The sequence below is a fragment of the Crotalus tigris genome, unplaced genomic scaffold, assembly GCF_016545835.1.
Source record: "Crotalus tigris isolate CLP2741 ecotype Arizona unplaced genomic scaffold, ASM1654583v1 scf7180000017536.10889498, whole genome shotgun sequence".
Classification (NCBI taxonomy): Eukaryota; Metazoa; Chordata; class Lepidosauria; order Squamata; family Viperidae; genus Crotalus; species Crotalus tigris.
The window spans coordinates 217,285-241,029 of NW_024096460.1; the positions used below are offsets into that span (position 1 = coordinate 217,285).

The following is a 23,745-nucleotide window of genomic DNA, read 5'->3' on the forward strand; positions in this document are numbered from 1 at the left end:
CCAAGAACACCTGAAACAAGCCCATGGTAGCCAAGAAGCCATTAACTTCTGGGCCCAACTGAACCTTAGAAATGGAGATTGAAGTCCTCCAACAACAATTGTCACCAGCAGTCCAGTAACTAGGACCAGAGTCAAGAAAGGAACCCCATCGGTATCAAAAAAGCCATTATGCCAATAGGCTCCAACTTGTCTCTACAGCTCAACTTAATACAAAAGCATTCTCTCCTTGCCACTGCTGGAACAGAAACACTGGTAACTGGTAGGGTTTCTTAATAGATCAGTGCCACCCCCACCCCAATCCTAGTCTCTAAGCTGAAGAGGATCCAAAATCCAGCCAGACAGATTTCAGAGGCAGTAATATCATTAGCATCACCTACTGTAGCTGGATCTCAGTAATACATATCAGATTTTCTGTGGTCACCCATGTTTATATCATGGAGGTGTTTTTAATGCAAATGTTTAACACTCACTCCTCAAGGCCAGATATACGGTTCACCATATAATTTGATAAAATACAAGAATATTAATGCTAGTTGGTCAGTTCATATTATTAAAACATCAGAGTTAAATCCCTTTAATATAACTATTGTTTGCAATTATACTAGGCATGTTTTTCAAAAGCAAGTCCATCTCTGTTCAATGATATTTACAGCACACAGTAATAGAAATTGTAGAAAAAAATATGAAGTGATAATTACAATCTAAAATTGGCTGATTTAGGTCATAACAAAACAAATGTCTGCTATTTCAAGGTTTTGTACAAATTATTTTCTTTCAACTCATAAAAATGATTTGCTTTAACTATGGGCGCGCAATGTACAAAATTCTTCATAGAGGAAATTTATCTGGTCACTAAGAGTCAACACCAACTATATCACATAATCAATCAATCAATCAAAAGTATATTAAAAATAACAATCTTTAAGTTTCATTTTCTCCTTTTAAAGCCTCAAAACTATATCTTCAACAACCTGAGAGAAGATACTGTAGTGTAGAGCACCTACATTTAATATTTATGAGATACAATACATGCTTTCATGCAGCTGAATAAAAATAATGTGTCCTGATTTTTAAGTTCATATATGTACTATTTACCTAACAATATATCTTGTTGCCATTCAATTGTCTCATGTGGTATGACAGTTTTAAAGATATTATTCCTGACTGGTGGAAGCTTATCATGGGAATTCAGTCTGTGGACTGATAGTGAAAGAAGAGCTACAGTTTGTATTTCTGAGTGTTACATAAGACATTAATGTTATCAGTTATTTAATATTTAAATGCAGTGTCCTTTTGATGTTGCTTATAGAAACCAAATGTAAAGTCAAACAAACTGATCTGGTTTAACTACATTTCTTTGGAGACAGGAATAGGTGGCATTATATGAATATATTTTTTCTCATTCACTATATATATAAATTCTAAAGAGGTCATTTGATGTTTAAAGCAATATCTTTTATATAACTATGTTTCTGGGTATTTATATACCTAACGCCAGCCAGATAGAGCAAGAGAAAGTGTTGTTGGAAAGTAGGTATGATATAGATATTTTTCCACCGGCCATACCTGGCATAACTTAAAGGAAAGATGGCACTTCGTGGCTATGACACTATGATGAAAATAACATGTAGAAAAAGATTTAAAAAGAGGTTATGATTATATTTCACTAAAATCAATGAGATAGTCTCACAGAATTCATTTGAATGTGGTATAAGATTAGATAACACTGAGATTAAATTGTTTAAGCAAATGCTTGAAGAAAATGAATTCAGTTGGAATGAAGTGCTAATGAGCTTTACCGAGACTTAATCTATTTATTCAAATTTATTATAGAGTAATCTAATTTGGATTGTTGTCTACTTCCTTCTTGGCACAGCAGAAGGTAAGGCAATTTACCATGCATTATATTTTGCCGCAGAACAATTTCATGTTTAGTTTAACAAAGAAGTAGATAATAATACTCTTTTTCATATTTTATATTGATTAATATAAATTAATTTCATTAATTCATGTACTAATTTTTGTCAGCTGTACCAGCAAGTAAATACAGCTACCAAACCTAATGATGTTACATGTATTTTGTAGGGTATTATTATGTGTGCAATTCTAACTGTATATAATCATGATGTCATGTGTTCATGTGTATGTATGTGTGTTTGATTACCGTCTACAATGAATGGTAGAGCTCTTCAATTTTTAAAAATTTCAGATCTTTTTTATATTTGTGCTTGCTGTCTTTCTCCAACCATTATAGTAAAAGTTGATGGTATTTTCTTGAAGAGCAAGTCAATATTAATGGAACTATGACTTAGCTCCATTATATTTTAAATTTCCAAGTTTTCTTTTGAAAAGAGAAATTTTCTCTTAATTAACTGTTAATCTCTTAAAATATTATTATGTTATATAATGTGTGATAAAATCTAATTATAAATGTGATAAATTGTTCTCCCTCTTCAAATTTGTGAATTATCTAGAGCAGGGGTGTCAAACTCTTAACATCACGTGACGTGTCGCAACTTATCGTGATTTTTTTTCCCATTGCCAGCAATGGGGTGGGCGCAGTTTTGCTCTGATGCATCCAGCCCATGGGCCGGCAGTTTCACCCCCCTGATCTAGAGTGAGACATAAATATAAATGGATCAGAGCCAAATTTTAGAGGAGCAACATGAAGATATAAGAGTTCTCTGATAGCAAGTGCAATTTGTTTCAGTGACTTGGTCACTGAACTTGGTCACTTAAGTCATCACTAAATGAAAATCAGATGACTTCAATTTTATTTCAGATTTGCTTTACAGCATCAAAATGATACAACCCCCAAAATTTTCAGGCAGCAAGGCCATTGGGTCAGAGGGATCTAATCAGCTAATGCTAAGAATGATAGTGTTATGGTTCCGGCTAATGAAACACTTCAAAGAACTTCCAGGCATTGATTTTCCTAAAAGTCATTTATTGTTACAAAATGTCGGCACAGGCATAACGGAGGTATGCCAAGATCTAAATTCTCCTCCCCCGAGCAATTAAATTATCAGCATGTTCCCTCCCTAAATTAGCAGTCATATATCACGTTATCCAATCAGTGTGAAGGTCAAAGGTTTCCTTCCTCTCTTTTTCCTGGGCTTTTCCCCCACCCTCTTCTATTCTGCATTAACTCTAAAGATACCAGACAATTCTGCATATTGTCAAAGCAAGAATATACAGTATTTGCAGCGTTAACAAATAGCCTAGGGCAGGGGTGTCAAACTGCTGGTCCAAGGGCCGGATGCATTATCCGGAAGCTGCACCTACCCCATTGCCAGCAATGGCAAAACCGTTCCAATATGTTGCACGACTTCACGTGATGTCGCGACTTTGACATGTCTGGCCTAGAGCAGCAACAGATATTTCTCTATCAGGGCACCAAGAGAAAATATTTGCTGTGAACTCTTCTTAGGCATTTGGAAGAGCATTCGGCCAGAAAACGCTCAGTCATCCCAACTCCACCCCAATAAAAGGGATTACAGGGTCGTAAAAAGAAAAAAATGCTAAGCTTGTTAACTTTTTAGGGATACACTGCATTGCAGAAAAAAGCAGTTCAGGAAAAGCTAGTTTGTTTAAGCAATCTTTCTACTCTGGGGGGAATGGAAAAAGATGCAATATTGTACTGCAGGTATTTGTTGTTTATCAACTGCCCCATATAATAACCATTGAAAGTTACAATAGAGTTAAAAAAATGTTTTGCAACCCTTGCAGTATCCCTTAATCATATGATTGCCGTTCAGCCCTTTCTTAACCAGCATTCATTTATGACTACTTAAGCGCCTTATAGTAAAGTGATTACCATTTGTGTGCTTCACAACTGAGGTGAATAAACAGTATTGTTAGAGAAGGCAGAGTCATAGTCATGTGAAGTTTCACTTACTGACTGTGGCGTTTCCCTTAACAATTGAAATGATGGCATGACATTTTGTTTAATGGCCATAATACTTAATGACAGTCCCAATTGTGGTTGGTAAGCAAGGACAACTGGGAATGTGGGATACACACATACACAAACACACAAACACACACACACAGAGAGAGAGAGAGAGAGAGAGAGAGAGAGAGAGAGAGAGAGAGAGAGAGAGAGAGAGAGAGAGAGAGAGATTGCAACGATTGTAAATGTATGTCGGTCACAGAGTTACTTTTTTATCACCACTGTAATTGCAAATTGTCACTGTTCAAGATAATTACTAAACAAAGAATGCCTATAGTTGGTTCCATTTATCTAGAAGGCAGTATGTTAGGAAAGGCTGATATGCACATTTAAAATATTTAAGGTGAGCTGTCCTAAAATTATCTGCAGAGAGATATTTATACTTACAAATGTACAAAATGAATGAATTTAGAAAAAAGATGAATGAATCCAATTATTTTCAGAATTTGCCTTGTGTGTTCTCTAGCCAATGAAGTCTGTTATGAAACAATAGGCTGCTTTTCTGATAAACCCCCTTGGTCAGGAATACCTGGGAGACAGCTGTTTGGCTTACCAGCATCTCCAGAAAAGATGAATATCTCTTTCTCCCTTTTCACAAAAGAAACTGGAAATCTCTCACAAGTATGTTTATTATTATTACTATTGTCATTGCTTCCTGCTGCTATTTTATTATCTGTTTATAATTTATTTATTATTGTACATATATCTATTTTTTTCCTTCCATATCATCTAGAAACAGAGATGGATTTATTTTTTAGACTCTGACTAATTAGATGGATAAAAATGCATACTAAACAATGTATTTAACATTGCTAGTTGCAAATCAGTGCAATTATAGTTCTTATTTGGCCAGTAATTGTCTGAATTAGTACTAATCAACTCACTGAGTTACCTAAAATACCAAAATTGGCTAAAGATATTTGCAACTGTGAATTAGAAAAAAGCTATTTTTTTAACGGATTGGCTGCAAGGTTTGACTACTTATGATCTGATGACTAAGGCAAATCAGTATGTTTTATTATTTTCTTGCCATCTGGATAACAGCAATGGCATGATAACCTCATTTCATATGTTAGTCAGAGAAACTGTGAAGTTAATTGGTAAAACTGTCGATTGGAAGCGGTCAGAAACATCTGTTTATAATGGAATCTAAGGTTCAAGGTACATGTAGCTAAAAGATATACAGTATGTTACTCAGTGGTGGGATTCAAATATATGAACAACCGGTTTTTTGGGTGGATGCCGCTTCTGGAAGTCCATTCTGGGCTTGGGCAACAAAAAATTAGCTACCGGTTCTGCCGAATGGTGCGAACTGGCTGAATCCCATCACTGATGTTACTTCAGACATTAAGAAAGAGCTTTTAGCAATTGCCTAGATTTGAGCATGTCCTGGGTGATACTATTGAGCCCACTCATTTATTTCTGATCAAAAAATATAGAGATTTGTTAAGTTTGGCTTTATGAGAATATTTAGGACCAAGAAAATATGTTACATTCTTTGCTTTGAAAATGTTAGATACTTAAAAGAATTTGTTATATCATTATCTTTAAATTCCCCTGCAGAGAATAATGTACAATAAATTATCAAGTGTCCAAAATTCTAACTTCTCCCCACTGAGGAAAACTCGCTTTGTTATCCATGGATATACAAGCACTGGAAAATATGGCTGGGTTGTGGAGCTGTGTTTGGTATGAGATTTCCTTATTTTGGGGAAAAAGAGGGGGAAATTTTAATATGCCTCTTTTGCCTAACAAATACATGGTTTAAGTCATGGGTTGGCAATTTAGAATACATCAGGGGACTACTGTTATTCCAAACAACCCTCCAATTGTTTTCATTGGTTGCTTTAAAATAATCATATTTATTTATAATAATGCCCCTGGATCATTTGCTGGGTTTTATTGTTTTTCTTCCCATTGTGCAACTGGAGTGTTTTTATCTTCATGAGTCATAAGATTTCAGTAGGAATATTTTACAGATCAGTTGTTGCCTACTCCTAAAGCACTATGATGTTTATTATATGTGCTAATGTGCAGGAAATTGGTAGATGACCCAGGACTGTGTGGCCTGGGGCTGAATTACAAATCCCTGTGGATCTTAAGAACTTGGTGATCAGGTTTTTTTTTTTTAAAGAATCTATTTTGTTGACATTCATCATCCAAATGTAATTTTTTTTTATACATCACTGTAATGCTATAGCTTCTGGTGGATGTGGAAGACATTAACTGTTTTGCTGTTGACTGGGAAGATGGAGCTAAATGCACGTATTTCATTGCTGGCAGCAATATCCGTGTTCTTGGAGCGGTGATAGCTAAATTTATCTTTACTATGATGGTGAGATTTTAAGTTAAATATATTATGAAACATTGAAGGTCCTGATATTACCTGCAGAAATGACATATTATCTATTTACCAATGTATCTGTATTAATTGTACAAAATAAACTTAAAAGCATTTTATATATTAAAATAGGAGTTTAGATCAAGCCTCTAAGCCAGGGATGTCCAGCCTTGGCAGCTTTAAGACCTGTGGACTTCAACTCCCAGAATTCCACAAGTCTGTAAGTCTTAAAATTGCCAAGGTTGGACAGCACCATGCATCTTTTCAGATTCTCATATGAACATGTTAAAATCTAGAATAAAACGGATACTAATTTTTAAAGGTTTCCCCATGGTGTTACACAGTGCAATTTTTGGCATTAATACCCTTCTTTTCTTAAAAAAAACCTAGACAATATTTAAGTACGAAAATTTTTTAAGAATGTTTATCTAAGAATATTAAACTAACAAATGGCAAAAACATCAGTACTCCAAACCAAATCTGAAGCAAATTAATCAGATACATCCTGTAGGGAATATGTAGCTTATTAAATTGGTTTGAGGGCTTTTCAAATTGCTGTTAATAATGTGCTTGTCACATCTTACGGAATTCTGCAAGTGGGTCACTATAAGAAAGACCAACCTAGCAATTCTCAGATGAGTCAAATGACAAAGGCCTTTGTCCCTGATCTTGTAGTAAATCAAATTGATTCTTAAAACTCTTATGAATTGCCACAAGTTCCATGTGCAATATAACAATCATAGATACAATCAGTATATAATATGTACTCAATAGATCATATTCAGCACCTGCAGGAAGATAACATAAACTAAATATAAACAATAACATAACACAGTTGTCAAAATAATTCACTGGAACGTCTGTAAAATATGGCATGGTAATGAATAATGAAAAGTTGGGGGAACTTATAGTTGAAAAATTATTTAAAAATGAGCAGGTTAAAACATTATGGGATGTTAAAATATGAACTGATAAAATGTAGACAACCAGATTTAACTGTAGTTGAAAAGAAAATAGTGTGGATAATTTATGTTATGATACCAGGAGATAGCAGAATAGAAGACAAAGCATTAGCAAAGATCACAAAGTATGAAGATCTGAAAATCAAAGTTGAAAGATTATTGCATAAACCAAAGAACTGGCAGATATGATTTCACATTTATTGTATACATAATAATAATATTATTGTTCCAATAAGGGAGATAATAATCAAGCATGCAATAAAAAATAAGCAACAATTAATAAAATGTGAAATTCTATAACATCGGGCCAATAGTTTTAATTAAAAACATTTCTTACAAGAACCTCTTTGGTTAATAACAATATGAAAAAAATATTATCTATGCTCATCCATGGCATTTCTATGTCTTTTGAAGCCTTGTGGCTGAATCTAATAGAAAAGGTATTTCTTCTTGAGAAACATTATTTCACACAAAATAGAAAGGACACTGAATTCTTCTGACATATTTATATAACTTCTATCCATCCTAAACATTTTAAACAAACACTTGAGCACTGATTTATTTTCATATAAACACTATATTACAAAGTCCAACTGAAATTATTCTAAATCTTATAAATTATTTAATTTTGGAGTACTATATTGCAATTTCATACAATTTTAATAGGTAAAAATATTTGCTCAGAATATTCTGTTTAAATCATGGATCAAAGTCTGTCTGGTGATTTGTGTATACTTCAAACAGGAGGAGCTGTAGAGAACTGTGGTCAATGTAATCAACATAATTGTGAATCCTAAAAGTAGGTCAATTTTATTACAATACAGGAAAATTCTGATTCATCTGCAAATTATCAGAATGCTGTTTTACTTGCTAATCATTGTCCCCTTTTTTGAATTACTAGAAAATCTATCAGTATTGTCCTTCCAACGTCCATCTCATTGGCCATAGTCTTGGTGCTCATACTGCTGGAGAGGCTGGAAGACGACTTCAGTATGTTAGCAAAAAATCTCCTGGCATTGGAAGAATAAGTGGTATGCTATCCAAAGTTATCATACATTGCAATCTTAATTGAAATACAGGAAGGCTTGAAGTGGAAGTCAATCAATCTGGGAAACTTAACCAGGTTAAAGGTAAAGTAAGTTGTTTTTGCTGACTCTTAGCCTTCCTGTGACACACATTAAGCATCCTGCTTAAGAAATGCTGCTAATCTTTTCATAATCACATTATCCAGTGTGTGTGTGATGTGTGAAATTGGGCATGTTGGCTGCAATTAATGCTGTCATATATGTATGTATGTATATGTATGTGTGTGTATACACACACACATATACTGTACATACGCTTACACATATATATATATATGACAGCATTAATTGCAGCCAACATGCCCAATTTCAAAAGGCAACATGCATTCTTTATTTCCCTTTTTATTTCCCAGTTTCAGGCAGGTTGGAGATTGTGCTCTTTTTATCTATGGGTAGTTCTCCACATACAACAGTTCATTTAGTGACCATCTCACTTAACAACAGAAATTTGGGGCTCAATTGTGGTCGAGGACTACTTGAGTTTTCGTTCAGGAAAGAAGCTATTTCAAGAAACTAGCAATATCTGTTTTTAATTTTCACTGATTAAATCAATTAGAAGAATAAGAAGCTGGTGTAACATCTTGTTCTGCTGACACAAAAAGCTGGATAGCCACGCAGGAATATTGAGTTGGTCCTGACTATATACACATATCCTATTATGCTATTAAACCATTCCATCTCTCTCATTCTCCTTGTCTTTCTGTTGCTTCTGTACTGGACACTCTGTACTGGCACTATTTTAACTTTATTTTAACATTTGGGAAAGCTGCAGAGTGAGTTGCAGTTGCAACTGGCATTTTTTCTTTGTTTTTCCTGGATGGCTTTTTTTAGAAAAGGCAAAGAGAGGCCATGCTGAATATAGATGTGTCAAAATTTAGATGTCCATCATGTTGAAGGATGATAGGACTGAGATGAGCGACTACAAAAATTGAATAAAGGCCTTCAATCAAGATCTTATTATTAATCTGAACATTCCCAAAGAATTTCATTCCCTATTACCTTTATGATCCTTTAGGAGAAGGAAAGAAACTCTGCCAGTATGGAGCTGTTAAATCTGGTATGCAAGCGTAACTTGCAAATCTTAAGGAGCAAAGTCCAAAGTTTTGTATATTCCTTTACTTACCATCAAAAAAAATCAAGTAATGCTTCAGATTTCATATGTGTCTCTAACTATAATGTGTCCCTTTTCTCAGACTTCTGGGTTTATGTAAGAAAGAATAATGACCACCAAGCAGTTATTAATTTTAATGGGCATCAGACCGCAGACCCCATACCACAACTGATAGATGAGTTTCATTTCATGTAGAGATCCATCAGGACAAAGTGGATATAAGGCTTTCGACTGAATACATGAAATCTGATCAAGCCCTGACTCTGGTAAACACAGTTACCTCATCTTGCACAGATGTCGTCATTGTTTTTACAGCTTGTAAAAACCTAAATGCAGAGCAAAGAAAATTCTTAATTGAAAAGGCCCTACCTAGAAGGATCTAGATAAAAGGCCCTGATTGGTTTGACTCAGAGTATGGCTCTCTGAGGAAAAAAAAACTGAGGCTCACTATGCATACAGCACAAAACTATCCATCAAATAATAATTATGTTGCCATGCTAGCTCTCAGTCAAGAGTACAAGTTGAAGAAGCTTCAATGCTTGTCCTCTCTCTGGTTAAATTTAGAGTAAGCAGCCAAAAACTAAACCCAGCCATTTTCTGGCACTCAGTTGTAAGTCTATTATAGGAACATAGGTTCTCCCTGGACACCCCTATACCTACTTCCACATGAGAGGAATATTATAGTCAATAATAATAATAATAATAATAATAATAATATGAAGATGCACTGAAATTAGTATATCAGGAAGGCTTACTGACTACTGGAGAGACCAAACTGACCTACAAGAAAGACCAAATGAAGAACAGAATAGAGGCACGGGAAGACAAAGCACTACATGGCCAATACATTAAAAAAATAGCTGGGAAAGCAGATAATAACAAGACCTGGCAATGGCTAAGAGCAGGAAAATTGAAGAAAGAGACCGAGGGACTAATTCTGGCTGCACAAGTCCAAGCCTTAAGGACAAATGCATATAAAGTCAAAATTGAGAAGACAGCAACAGACAGTAAGTGCCGCCTATGCAAAGAAGCTGAAGAAACAGTGCACCACCTGGTAAGCTGTTGCAAGAAGATTGCACAGACTGACTACAAGCAGCGGCATGACAAATTAGCAACAATGGTGCATTGGAAGATCTGTAAAAAAATCATTTGCCTGCAAAAACTGGTGGGATCATAAAATAGAGAAAGTCATAGAAAATGATAAAATTAAACTGCTCTGGGACTTCAGAATTCAAACAGACAAGCACCTGCAACATAATACCCCAGACTTAACAATTGTCGATAAGAAAGACAAAAAAGTCTGGATAGTGGACATGGAGACAGCAGAATAGACGAGAAAGAACTGGAAAAGATAACAAAATACAAAGATCTACAAATAGAAATAGAAAGACTGTGGCAAAAGCAAGCAAGCAAGGGTAGTACCAATAGTAATAGGCTCCTTGGGTGCAATCCCAAAACAACTGGAGCACCACTTGAACACCATTGGCATTGACAAATTCGCTATTAGTCAATTGCAAAAGGCGGCCTTATTAGGAACTGCTTCCATCCTGCGACGATATCTGTAATACCATCAAACATCCACATCTGCCTATCCCAGGTCCTGGGTAAGGACTCGATAGGTAGACAAAATGCCAAATCCAGTCTGAACATCTGGCTGACTGTGCGATGATCCAATAATAATAATAATAATAATAATAATAAATAATAAAGTTGGAAGGGACCTTGGAGGTCATCTAGTCCAACCCCCTGCTCAGGCAGGAAACCCTACACCATTTCGGACAAATGGCTGTCCAGTCTCTTCTTAAAAACTTCCAGTGTTGGAGCATTCACCGCTTCTGGAGGCAGGTTGTTCCACTGGTTAATTGTTCTCACTGTCAGGAAGTTTCTCCTTAGTTCTAGGTTGCTTCTCTCCTTGATTAGTTTCCATCCGTTGCTTCTTGTCCTGCCTTCAGGTGCTTTGGAAAATAGCTTAACTCCCTCTTCTTTATGGCAGCCCCTGAGATATTGGAACACTGCTATCATGTCCCCCCTTGTCCTTCTCTTCATTAAACTAGACATACCCAATTCTAGCAACCGTTCCTTATATGTTTTAGCCTCCAGTCCCCTAATCATCTTTGTTGCTCTTCTCTGTACTCTTTCTAGAGTCTCAACATCTTTTTTACATCGTGGTGACCAAAACTGGATGCAGTATTCCAAGTGTGGCCTTACCAAGGCATTGAAGAGTGGTATTAATACTTCACGTGATCTTGATTCTATCCCTTTGTTAATGCAGCCTAGCACTGTGTTGGCTTTTTTGGCAGCTGCAGCACACTGCTGGCTCATATTTAAGTGATTGTCCACTAGGACTCTGAGATCTCTCTCACAGTTACTACTATTGAGCAAGGTACCCCCTATACCAGTGGTGGCGAACCTATGGCACCAGTGCCAGAGGCAGCACTCAGAGCCCTCTATATGGGCACGCACACCGTTCCCCCAGCAGAGTTCACCAGAGTAGCGAGCATGTGGCGTTTGGAAGTGACAGGGCAGGAAGTGAGCGAGCAAGCGGCGTTGGCCCCCCGGGGATGCCCCAGAGATGGCAAGGGACTGGCCCCCACCACCCTGGCCCTGGACATGCTCACCCAGTCTGCCGTGACCACTGCAGCCATGCTACCCAGTGGCCATATCCCCCCTGAGGGCACCAAAATGCTGATGCAGCCCTGGCACTTTGTGATAAATAAGTGGGTTTTGGGTTGCAGTTTGGGCACTCGGTCTCTAAAAGGTTTGCCATCACTGCCCTATACTATATCTGTACATTGGTTTTTCTTGCCTGAATGTAGAACCTTATTTTTTTCACCATTGAATTTCATTTTGCTAGATAGCGCCCAGTGTTCAAGTCTGTCCAGGTCCTCCTGTATCTTAAGCCTATCTTCTGGAGTGTTGGCTATTCCTACCAGCTTGGTGTAATCCGCCATTTGATGAGTTCCCCATCTATCCCCATCTATCCCCTCATCCAAATCGTTGATGAAGATGTTGAAGAGCAGTGGGCCTAGAACAGAGCCCTGGGGCATCCCACTACACATTTCCTTCCATGTAGATGCAGTTCCATTGAGGACCACATGCTGAGTACGGCCGGTCAACCAGCTATGAATCCATCTGGTGGTGATGTTGTCTAACCCACATTTTTCTATCTTATCGAGTAGTAGGTTGTGATCTACTTTATCAAATGCCTTACTGAAGTCCAAGTAAATTATGTCCACAGCATTCATCTGATCCACTAATTCTGTCACTTGGTCAAAGAATGCAATAAGGTTTGTCTAGCATAATCTGTTGGTTTTTAGTAGTGATTTTGTTTGCCTCTAGATGTTCGCTGATTCGTTGTTTGATTATCTTTTCCAGAATCTTCCCAGGTATTGAGGTCAGGCTGATAAGTCTGTAATTTTCTGGATCCTTTTTTTTTTCCTTTTTTGAAGATTGGAACTACATCAGCTCTTTTCCAGTCCTCTGGTAGTTCCCCAGTGCTCCAGGATCTTTGAAAAATATAGTTCAGTGGTTCTGAGATCACATCTGCCTGTTCCTTGAGAACCTTGGGGTGTAATCCATCTGGTCCTGGTGATTTGAACTCATCTAGGCTGGACAGGTGCTCACTTACCATTTTCTTGCCTATTTTAACTTGTGTTTCTATTCTGTTTTTTATGGCACTCTTTTTGATAGGTTGGTCTGTTTTTTCCGTTTGTGTAAAGACAGATGCAAAAAATGAGTTAAATAGTTCTGCTTTCTCCATATTGCTTGTCACCTTCTTGCCACGTTCACACACTAATGGACCAATCATTTCCTTCACTTTTTTCCTGTTTTTTACATGTTGAAAGAAGCTTTTTTGTTATTTTTGACTTTGGTCGCAAGCCTTAGTTCATTATGAGCCTTAGCTTTCCTCACTTCATCTTTGCAGGCTTGGGCTATTTGCTGATATTCTGACTTAGTTATGTGCCCCTCTTTCCACTTTCTATACTTTCTAGCCATGCTGGTTTCTTTTGAGAGCTGTTATTTTTCCTCTTTATTGGTATTGTGCTAGACTGGGCTTTTATTATCTCGCTTTTCAAAATTTCTCAAGCTTCTTGAGTTATTTTCCCCTTGAGGATTCTCATTCATGGAGTCCTCCTCAAGCCCTCTCTAAGTTTTTGAAATTAGCTCTCTTGAAGTCCAAGACTCTAGATTGACTGTGTTCTATTGCTTGTGCTTCCATAAAGTTGAATTTCAATATTGCATGATCACCACTTCCCAAGGTTCCTGTGGCTTCAACACCTTCTATCATTTCATTTCTGTTAGTGAGAATTAGATCCAAAATTGCTAGTTTCCTTCTCTACTTTTTGGGAGACAAAGTTGTCTGCTAGGTTTGTCAGGAATCTGTTTCATCTTCCACTTGGTGCAAAGTTTGTCTCCCAGTTGATGTCAGGATAGTTAAAGTCCCCCATTACTATCGTGATGTACTTCCTACATACCTTAGTTAGCTGACTAGCAAAAAGTTCATCTATTTCCTCTGTTTGGTTGGGTGGCTTATAGGATACACCTATGGCAATGTCATTTTTTCTCCCTTTTATATTGACCCAATTATATTCTCCCTTTTATATTGACCCAACTTTCCCAAGTTGTAGTGGACTAGAGGATACACAAAATGATCAACAGAAGGCCTGTAGCTCTACTCCACCATGACCTCCAGTGACTGAATGGGAAAGTAGAGATCTAATTCAAACCCTGAAGCCCAACATGGCTCCCCGAGAAGATCTTCTACCCACCAAATACTAAATATCTTTTACATCTTTTACAATTACCCTACATTAAGGATAGGGTAATTGAAAAGGACCTGCTTCCCAAAGACAAAACTGGTTTTAGATCAGGTTACTCCACTATTGACAAGTGCTCCATTTTATGTCATTTAATAGAAAAGCGTATAATTAAAAGGACCCAACTGTTTACAGCCTTTATAGATCTCAGTGCAACATTCAATTCAATAAACAGGGATCTTCTTTGGAAGAAACGTATGGATTTGATCATAGACTCCGGACTTCTCTCTTTAATCAAGTAATTACTCTCAGACTTATGCTTAAGGGTAAGCATAGGAATGCATGGATCCCTAACTGTAAAAATTAGCACCAAGAAAGGAGACAGACAAGGTTCCCATTCTGTTTAACCTGTACATCAGTGACACCCCAACATTCCTTCACTCTTCCGATGTGCATATGTCTTAAGTTAAAAACAAAAATGTAAACCTTCTGCTTTATTCTGATGACATGATATTGATGTCACACACCCAGTAGGGATGTAAAGACTGTTGCACAGGTTCAGTACAGACTGTGCACTCAACTACCTGAACATCAAGATAGTTATTTTTGGAAAGAAGTGGACCAGGTTGGATCCTAGAGAGGGGATGCATAAAACAAGTAAGTTCTTATTTATACTTAGGACTTATCTTCACAGAAACAGGTTCCTGGCTCCTGCATTTTAAGAGGAGTTCCTCAAAGGCTACAGCTTATGCCAATTCCAGAAGGCAATCTACCAACCCTATTTTCTAATTCAAATCATAAAGGTATATAATAGCAAAATTGTCCCAATGACTACATATGGTGCAGAACTGTGGGGAATATATAAATGCTCCCTTATAGGAACTGATACAATCTACTTTTTTGAAATGCATGTTGGGGGTGGATAACTCTATGTCAGCCCCAGCAGAAAGGGCAGAGTTGGGTATACAAAGCCATTTAATAATTAAAGTATTTAATTACTGGCTGGAGATCCTATCCATGGACCCAGATAGACTATCCAAGCTGTACTTTGAAGAGCAAGTATACAACAAACAACCTTGCACTGGGCCACCCTCAATATAGATTCTCCATCCAGTTTCCAGATCTAAAGGCCAAGGAAGCTTTCAAACAAAGAGTTATTGATGTGGTTGCCCAAGATGATATTGCAGCACTTAAAAGTGTCAAATCTCTGGAGGGCTGGCTCATAAATCACCCTCCCAATTAGAAAAATGTTTAACAACTTACATTCGCCTCAACATCTCAGAAGAGTTGTTTCTAGAGCTTAATTCAAACAACTGGACTCCAAGGTAAGACATGGGAGGTTTCATGGAGTCCCAATTGAAGACAGATTGGGCATTTGTGGAGCAACAGCCATTAAAGAAACTGGACAAATTCTTGTCAATGCAAATTGAACTTCCCCCAAGGAGGTGCTTATTTAGATCCTTCTTTAAAATCTAAAAAATATTGGGGCACCTGGGAGAAACAGGCAACAAATATGTACATTCTTGCAGGAACAAAGCTGCACATCCTCAGTAAGAAGGAGTCTTCCATGTCCTTCATTCCAATGGCCTCTCAAAGAGGACAGAATACTTTGATCAGTTTCGAGTTAACTGTAGGGGTAATGATCTATTAGGAAGTTCTGATTTCTTTTTATCTATTTACCTTTTAGATATGTTTTATATATTTGATATAGTCAATTGACTTAATAAAATTCTTCTGTTTTATCTTATACAATTTTATCTTATTCTTTCACTTTATCTTTCTTAATGGGGTTATTTTTTTTTCTATTTAGGCTTAGACCCAGCAGCAATTGGTTTTGAAGGATTCCCTGAGATGGTCCGGCTAGATCCTTCTGATGCTGGATTTGTGGATGTCATACACAGCAACGGGGCCCGATTTCCTTTAGGTAAGTGGCCAGATACAACTGAATTTTGTGATAGAAGCAACAACAGGGATTAATCATGTAACATATTTTGAATTTATTACAGGGCTTGGGATGTTTAATGCCACTGGTGATATGGACTTTTATCCTAATGGTGGAAAGTTTATGGTTGGATGTAATGCAAGAGAACAGGATCAGAAACAGGAAGGTAAAATAACCCTGTCCTCATTTTCCTAAAGGTAACCCTATCTTCATCTTCAGCATTTACATTCATAAGCATTATACTGGCAATATAACTCTAACCCAGACTGAGTCTCTTAGGATTGAGTAGATGAATTGCTCTGTTCCCTACCCATCAGGATTGGGTTTCAGGTTTTGGGGGATTCAGAAGCAATGAGCACCCAGTATGAGTACTTAAGGTTTTATTCCAAGGCAATGTAAGAAATAAAAATATAATGTTCAGAACTACTAAAGATATTAAAGAAGAAAAGAAAAAAGAAAGATTTTATGCCCCTTCTGCTAACAAGGGAACTCCAGAGTGATAACAGAGAGCAATACTCTTCAAACCAGTGACTATGCAGCACGGTTCCAGTGAAGTCTCCATCTCATGGGGGGGGGGAAGTTTCTGATAAGTTAATATGGGCTCAAACTACCACTAATCACACCTATTTCAGTAACTTTATCTCATCTGGTTCAACAAGGACAAGGAGGAAAAGTTTCCCTTACTTTGTTCTTGAAATGCTTTGCCTACATCTACCAACAATGAGGCCATTCCAAGGTTAAGTAATATTTATTTATACTAAGCAATTTATAGCAAGGATGACAAAGATCTTTTCCCTCTTCATGGTGTTTCACACCAAGGGCAGAAACAAACAGATAAATGTTTAATTCTATAATATATATTCAACCATTAAATAAGAGTATGACATTCTATGCATTCTATGCACCAATGTATCAATTCCTCCCTATCAATCTTGCAGCAAAACCACCATTACTACACTGGATATTCACACCTTAGAGCCTGGGCCTCACTGCCAATTAGCAAGAGAATGTATTTGAAGAATAATGAAAAATGAAACAAAACAATGGACACAAATCCAAGGCAAAATAGGACAAATATCATTTGAAACAATAATCTTCTAAAAATAAATAATGTTTTTGTGCACAGAGCCTGTACTCTTTAAAATATTATATGGTCTGTCAAGGGATTCATAAGATGAAATGAAATCATCCATGGAGGAAATGGTAGAAAATGTTTTACGTTTTATAGACGTTTGAAGCCTATCAGACCAATTTCATTTCGTTTTCCACTGAAAATCAAAGTGCTATTATTTCACAGTTTGATGGCATTTTGGTGTGACAATCTTGAAAGGGTCTGGTGGTCCAACAAAGAGGGTGAAAGGGTCACATTTAGCCTATTATGCAGCATATAATTTTTACTAAACAAGTTATCTTAGACTTTTATCAGGTTCCCAACCAATAGCTACCATGCTATCCATTATAATTCCTTCTTCCACTAATTTATTCATGCTCACAATAATGTACTCATTTGATTTATATTCCACCTCTTCTCCATGAACTTAAGGTGCTTCACGTATCAGTCCCTTTGTTACTTTTATCCTCACAATAATAGCCCTGTGAAGTAAGGTGGGCTGAAAGATAGTAAATGAGAATAAGCTTAGCATTTTAATTAAAACAAAGTCACTTGCAGTAGACAAAGCAGAACAAAATGACATTGTGGTTTCTATTATATTGCAAGTAATGATAGAGTTATTTCTTTTGCTAGAGATTCGTTTGGTTGGGAATTGCCATCACTCACGAAGTCATGAGTACTACAAATACAGCATTCTCTACCCTAGTGGGTTCCTGGCCTATCCCTGCAAATCATACAAATCTTTTCAAGCGGTAAGCATGCTATTCTGCCCTAGTTCAATCCAATTAGTTTCTTTAAACAGGTTCATTCAAAGTATAAGCATGGCACTGTATGCTGGAGTTCATTGTATTAAAGTTCAATATAGCTAAAGAACAAATCCACATTTTTAAGGAAAAACAAATCCATAAACTCTGAGCTTTCGTTCTTGGCATCAGGCCTCAAATATGTGACATGCTACAGACTGTTGAAGTTGTTCACACACAATAGCTTTTCATCACTGTCAAATAGTCACCAGTTCCAGGTTTGAGTAGGAAGTTCCTCTCAATGAGTTACTTTTCTCCTGCCACATTGTTATCTTCTTGCAGCTATTGTTTCTTCTACTCACTTCCAGAAAGCTGGACTGAGTAAGTGTGCTTACTGCAAATATAAAAGGATTAGCTGCAGGCCACTGGTGGGCAATAGTGGATATCCTATCAAAAATAGGGTGTTGGCAGGTGCCATCACCACTTTCCCATATCCAGGATCTGGTATAAATCTATCTGTACAAACCACCTTCTTGTGACCTCTCGTTTTAAAAATTAAATCTTTATCTTAATCTTTCCCTGTTAGTGGGTAGTGGTAGGGGGGGAGGCATTAGTATGAATAAATGAATAAATCAAAACAACAAAGCAGCCAACAGAACTGAAATATAGGTAGTTCTTGACTTAAAACAGTTCATTTAGTGACCTTCAAAGTTACAACACTGGAAAAAATGATTTATGACCATTTTTTTCACATTTATAAGAGTTGTAGCCCTCACAGCAGCCATGTGATCAAAATTCAGACACTTGGCAGTTGACTTATATTTATGCTGCAGTGTCTGGGATCATGTGATCTCCTTTTGTGACCTTCTGACAAACAAAATCAATGGGAAATCTGGATTCACAACGTTTGATTAATTTAACAAATGCAGTGATTCACATAACAAATGTGGCAAGAAAAGTCATAAAAAGGGGAAAATTCACTTAACAACTGTCCCACTTAGCAACATAAATTTTTGGTTGTAAGTCAATGACTACCTGCAATCACATCTACTATTTGCCATTTGAGATGATAAGCCAGGATAACAGTGCATATTTGAATGTATAATAAAGATTATAGTAGAAACAGTGAGAAGTCTTGAAAAAAGCCTTTGGAACCAATCTATTTATTTTATCCTAGGGAAATTGCTTTCCATGTCCCACAGAAGGCTGCCCAGTAATGGGTCACTATGCTGATCAATCCCATGATAAACTGAAGAAAAGCAATCAAAGCTACTATCTAAACACTGGATCTAAGGAGCCCTTCACCAGTGAGTATATAAAGTATGTGTGGAATATTCATGTAACCAGTGAATCTGTAAAGAAATCTACTAATTTAGGATTGATTCAGGCTGTCAGTACAAGGGTCATGTTTCTGAAATTTAAAGCTGTATATGGAATTTATATGTATAGCCAGGAAATGGAATTATCATGCATGTTCATGCTGACAAGATTGCAAGAAATTGACATGTTTTCTTACCTGGATGTCTTCAGGGAGATCTCACTTCTGTGTTTGAGATTGTAAGGAATATATGACTAAGTTCACAGCCAATCTCTTCTGACCAGTCTGGAAATTTTAACTACAGTAAATGATTAAGTATCATACTGGAGCAATTACTTATCCTGTCTGGTCATATATGCAAAGATAGCATACAGTACATATATTGTAGAAGACAGATTGCCAAGATTTATCTTCCAAAAAAATAATAATCTTATTAGAATTTCAAGAGTAAGCAATTAATCTTTTTATATACAGGATGAGTAAAACATGTTTAAGGAGAGTCCAAAAAGTGCTTTTTCAAAAGGCAACTTGGCTTTGTTTTTTTCTCTGAAGATGTTTTGCTTCTCATCTAAGAAGCATCTTCCGTTCTGACTGAACTGAAGTCAGTCAGAAATGAAGAAGCTTCTTCGATGAGAAACAAAATGTCTTCAAAGAAAAAAAAAAAGGCAAGTTGCCTTTTGAAAAAGCACTTGTGAGATAAACATGACCTGGATGACTGAGAATCTCCATAGACATGTTTTGGGAGAGTTGACCTAAAATAGTATATTTTTTTCTGTATGAGCTTAATAGCTTGTCTATAAGAGATTCTTACATTCTTCAAAAAAAGAAATTCCTCTTTGGAATGTTCTGCTTGATGTCCTTTATTGAAACCTTTTCTGAGGCCAAAATTGTATCCTTTTCAGTACTGGAGAGGACACTTCAGTATTTCCCAAAAGAGTTCACATTTGAATTCAGAGGAGAAAAGTATCTAAGTTTTACAATGGTTTTATGGTGCTAAATATCTAATTTTTCTTTCAATTTTGAACAAAGGTGTGATGTTTAGGGTTTTTTTAAATAAACATATGTTTAAATACTACATATTTAAATTCTTGTTTTTATATCCCAGCCCATTTTAAACTGTTAGAATTAGGGATGAGGGATGATTTTAAATTGAGTTTGTGGCTAAGATTACCATCAGTCTATCAACAGTTAAGACAAAATACTTTTAAAACTATATTCCCACTAGGATGATCTGCCAGATGGGATGTACTGATAATGGGCTTGAGAAATTTAAGCCTCATAAATATTATTTATTTAAAATGCCTTAAGATTCTTTAAAATTATTTTTAAATGATCAATTTTTTCCTAGTTCTTATTTCAATTTCATTAACAAAGATGAATACCCTTGTCTAATTGTATTTCATGCCTAGCCATTTTGTATTTATCTAACTGCTGCATTCACAACACATGCATCGTATTATCTAGGCTGGCGATATAATATATCTGTCAAACTAAATGGAATGAAAAATGTGAAAGGAGAAATAAATATAGTTTTCCACAGTAAAAATGGAGATATGAAGGAATATCCAATTATGAGGTATATTTCATGCTTTGTTGTTGCAGATTTTCAGTTTTGCTAATTTTAGGAATAATTATAGCACTAATTCAATTAAGAGTTTTTTATATTTATCATGTATAAAATACTTCCTTCTACACATCCTAACTCCTAATTCAAGGATAAGGTCTGTTTTATGAAATAACATTAAAAAGGTAACAACATATATTATATATGATCTAAAAAAATAAAAAGGTGGGAAGTGAAGATGTTAGAAATGCAATCCTTTTTCCAAAAATAAAACAATGTAGTTTGTCAACTCTGCTTCAATACTTGATGAAATGAGCTACAGAATCAGCTTTCAGGGTGAAGACAATGGGAATAGAATAGTTTTCATGGTGGACTATGAAAAACAATTTTTTAAAGCTATTATAGCTTTAATAGATTATTTTATAACCTTTGTTGCTCATTGTCAGGGAATTGTGCAGCAGCTGTCCACATGAAGTCAGAGACACTGGAACAATTTTATAGCTTTATATAAATAAATATATTTTAGATTTATATTTACAGCAGACAAGATAGTAAGAAACACAGGAACATAATGACGTAAATCAAACAGCATATAGAGCACACACAGAGGAAAAAGGTAGGGGGGAACAATGAAACTCCCCCTTTACACCCACAACAACCAATCATAGTGTAGATTGCCTCATGCATGAGCCAGCACTCTCCAACCAATCAACTACAACTGTGTGTTTTGGCCCATTATCCACTTTACTGTTCCAGCTACTAAATTAAATATCCTAACACTCATCCAATCTGAAATATGATTGAAATGAATTGTGAATGAGCAATATTAATATCACAGAATAATTAATTGTGAAGTGGTAAAAAAACAACTGTACTGATGCTCTGTAATTTCTTCAATCATATTTTTACAGGGGCAGCCTTAAGCAAGAACAAATCTATTCAAAGCTCACAGATGTAGAAATTAATCCAGAAAATGCTTCAAGAATTGAGTTTGTTTGGCACAAGCAATTCTTTACTTTCTTTTGGCTTCAACTAGGAGCAGAAAAAATAAATCTTACCCGTGGGCAGGATGGGCGTAAGTAAGTATTGCAATTTTAACACTTAATTTTCATGATTTATATCAAGTTTCATTTGATAGTCCAGGAAGAAATCCTTTCTATCTGAGCAAGGATGGGACTTGAGCAAGGATGGATTTGAACATAGTGAAATCCACTAATTGTGCTTGGAGGGAACTATTGATCTGCTGTTCTGAAATGCTAAAGTGAATATATAAGCATGAACTATATGCCCTCTTAACACATATGCAGTAAGATTTCTTTTTACTTTGTTTATTGTTAGTTGGTTTTGTTCAAGGTGGATTATTGCAATTATAAAAATATTGATCAATTAATAAATAAGCAGTAAAAATTAGAAGCAACATGTCTGAAACAATGAAAAATAAGAACAATCTCTATTTCCAGTTCAGAATACATTCCAATAATTTATTCTATGTCACCTCCCAAAACATTTCTAGATGTATGAAGGGGGTAGAAGGCTCAGAAAGTCCAGCATGGAGGGTTCAGAGAACCAAGTTTTCTTTTGATAAATTATTCTGGACCTAGACCTTCTATCATAAGAACACCCTGAACAGTTTGTAATGTACACTCTCATGTTATAAATCTTTCTTACTTTTGTCCGTCAAAAGTCTAAATCTTTAAACTTTGTATCCAGTCAAAACATGTATTAAGGGATGGAAAAGAGAAGTTAACTAGCAAATGTAGGATTTATATAAGGATATTTTTCTTCACCTTCTTCCAGGACTTCCCTCTGTGGCCATGGAACAGTAAAATACGAAGTTCCCCAAATACTTACACCTTGCTGAATACAAAAGGAGGCATAATCATAATTTGTAAGAATAACTGGGACCAGCTTCTTCATGTGGCCTCTGAAAGAGCTTGATGGTTTGAAGTATGACTTATTAGAACAAATTTTCTGTTATTTTGTTCAACTCAGCTCTGAACACAATCATCGTAATTGTTTTTGGTATGATAAAACAGTGTCAAACATTTACAATACCAATTTCTGTTTCAAAAGAAATAAAAGTAGACAAAAAGTCTGTGTGTGTGTGTGTGTGTGTGTAGAGAGAAAGAGATTTGCTGGGGTGCAATCTTCTCTGTCAAAAGCAAACTATGAATAGAAAAAAAATGGTGAACACTGTTTAAGGGTATGGAGCATCTTTACTTGTCAAGGTACATCTCTTTAAATTTGTTTTTTAAATTTATGCAGAAATTCCAAGACTTTATCTGCTCTAATGCGTTTATGTTTACAAGGTGTAGTGTGAACAGGGCATTTGCATCTTTCTCTTCCTTTTCAGCAGTTTTGTTTAGAAAACCATTTCTACTTCCTTGCTTGATAGGGCAAAGAATGTATTTAGGTAAGTTCCAAGATATTCATAATTTTTCTTCATTTTGGCTGACATAGCAAAGAGAACATTAAAGATTTGGATTCACAGCTTCTTCCACCAGTCCCCAGGCCTGTTCCCATGCTTTCTTTAAAGTCTTTCCCACAGCAGATATTCCTGATATAAAAAATTGTGAGTCTTTAAGGAAGTTTGCCAACATCAGTTTCCCTTCACTAATACAAGTAGTCCTTGACTTACAATAGTTCATTTAGAGACCATTTAAAGTTACAAGAAAAAAATGACTTATAACATTTTTCAAACTTACGACCATTACAGCATCTCCACGGTCATGTGATCAAAATTCATATGCTTGACAACTGAGTCATATTTATGACAGTTGCAGTGTTCTGGAGTCCTGTGGTCACCTTTTGCGACCTTCTGACAAACAAAGTAAATGGAGATGCCAAATTCACTTAACA

The 23,745-nt window shown here is 36.1% G+C and overlaps 1 protein-coding gene across 3 annotated transcripts in view; it reads left to right on the forward strand.

Moving 5' to 3' along the window:
- Positions 1-22,961, forward strand: part of LOC120311999 (pancreatic lipase-related protein 2-like) — a 38,275-nt gene extending 15,314 nt beyond the window's left edge. The window contains exons 1-13 of one of the 3 annotated variants that reach the window (XM_039352288.1): positions 1,498-1,530; positions 1,834-1,882; positions 4,419-4,573; positions 5,516-5,641; positions 6,153-6,287; positions 8,157-8,286; positions 16,019-16,132; positions 16,215-16,316; positions 17,895-18,013; positions 19,182-19,311; positions 20,787-20,898; positions 21,798-21,965; positions 22,684-22,961. In XM_039352288.1, coding sequence (XP_039208222.1) covers positions 4,523-4,573; positions 5,516-5,641; positions 6,153-6,287; positions 8,157-8,286; positions 16,019-16,132; positions 16,215-16,316; positions 17,895-18,013; positions 19,182-19,311; positions 20,787-20,898; positions 21,798-21,965; positions 22,684-22,747 — 1,251 coding nt within the window. In that variant the 5' untranslated portion in view covers positions 1,498-1,530; positions 1,834-1,882; positions 4,419-4,522 and the 3' untranslated portion in view covers positions 22,748-22,961. Of the gene's footprint in view, positions 1-1,497; positions 1,531-1,833; positions 1,883-4,418; positions 4,574-5,515; positions 5,642-6,152; positions 6,288-8,156; positions 8,287-16,018; positions 16,133-16,214; positions 16,317-17,894; positions 18,014-19,181; positions 19,312-20,786; positions 20,899-21,797; positions 21,966-22,683 lie in introns of those variants that run through there. The other 2 variants (XM_039352218.1, XM_039352373.1) reach the window with 2 other exon arrangements.
- The last annotated feature ends 784 nt before the right edge of the window (positions 22,962-23,745 follow it).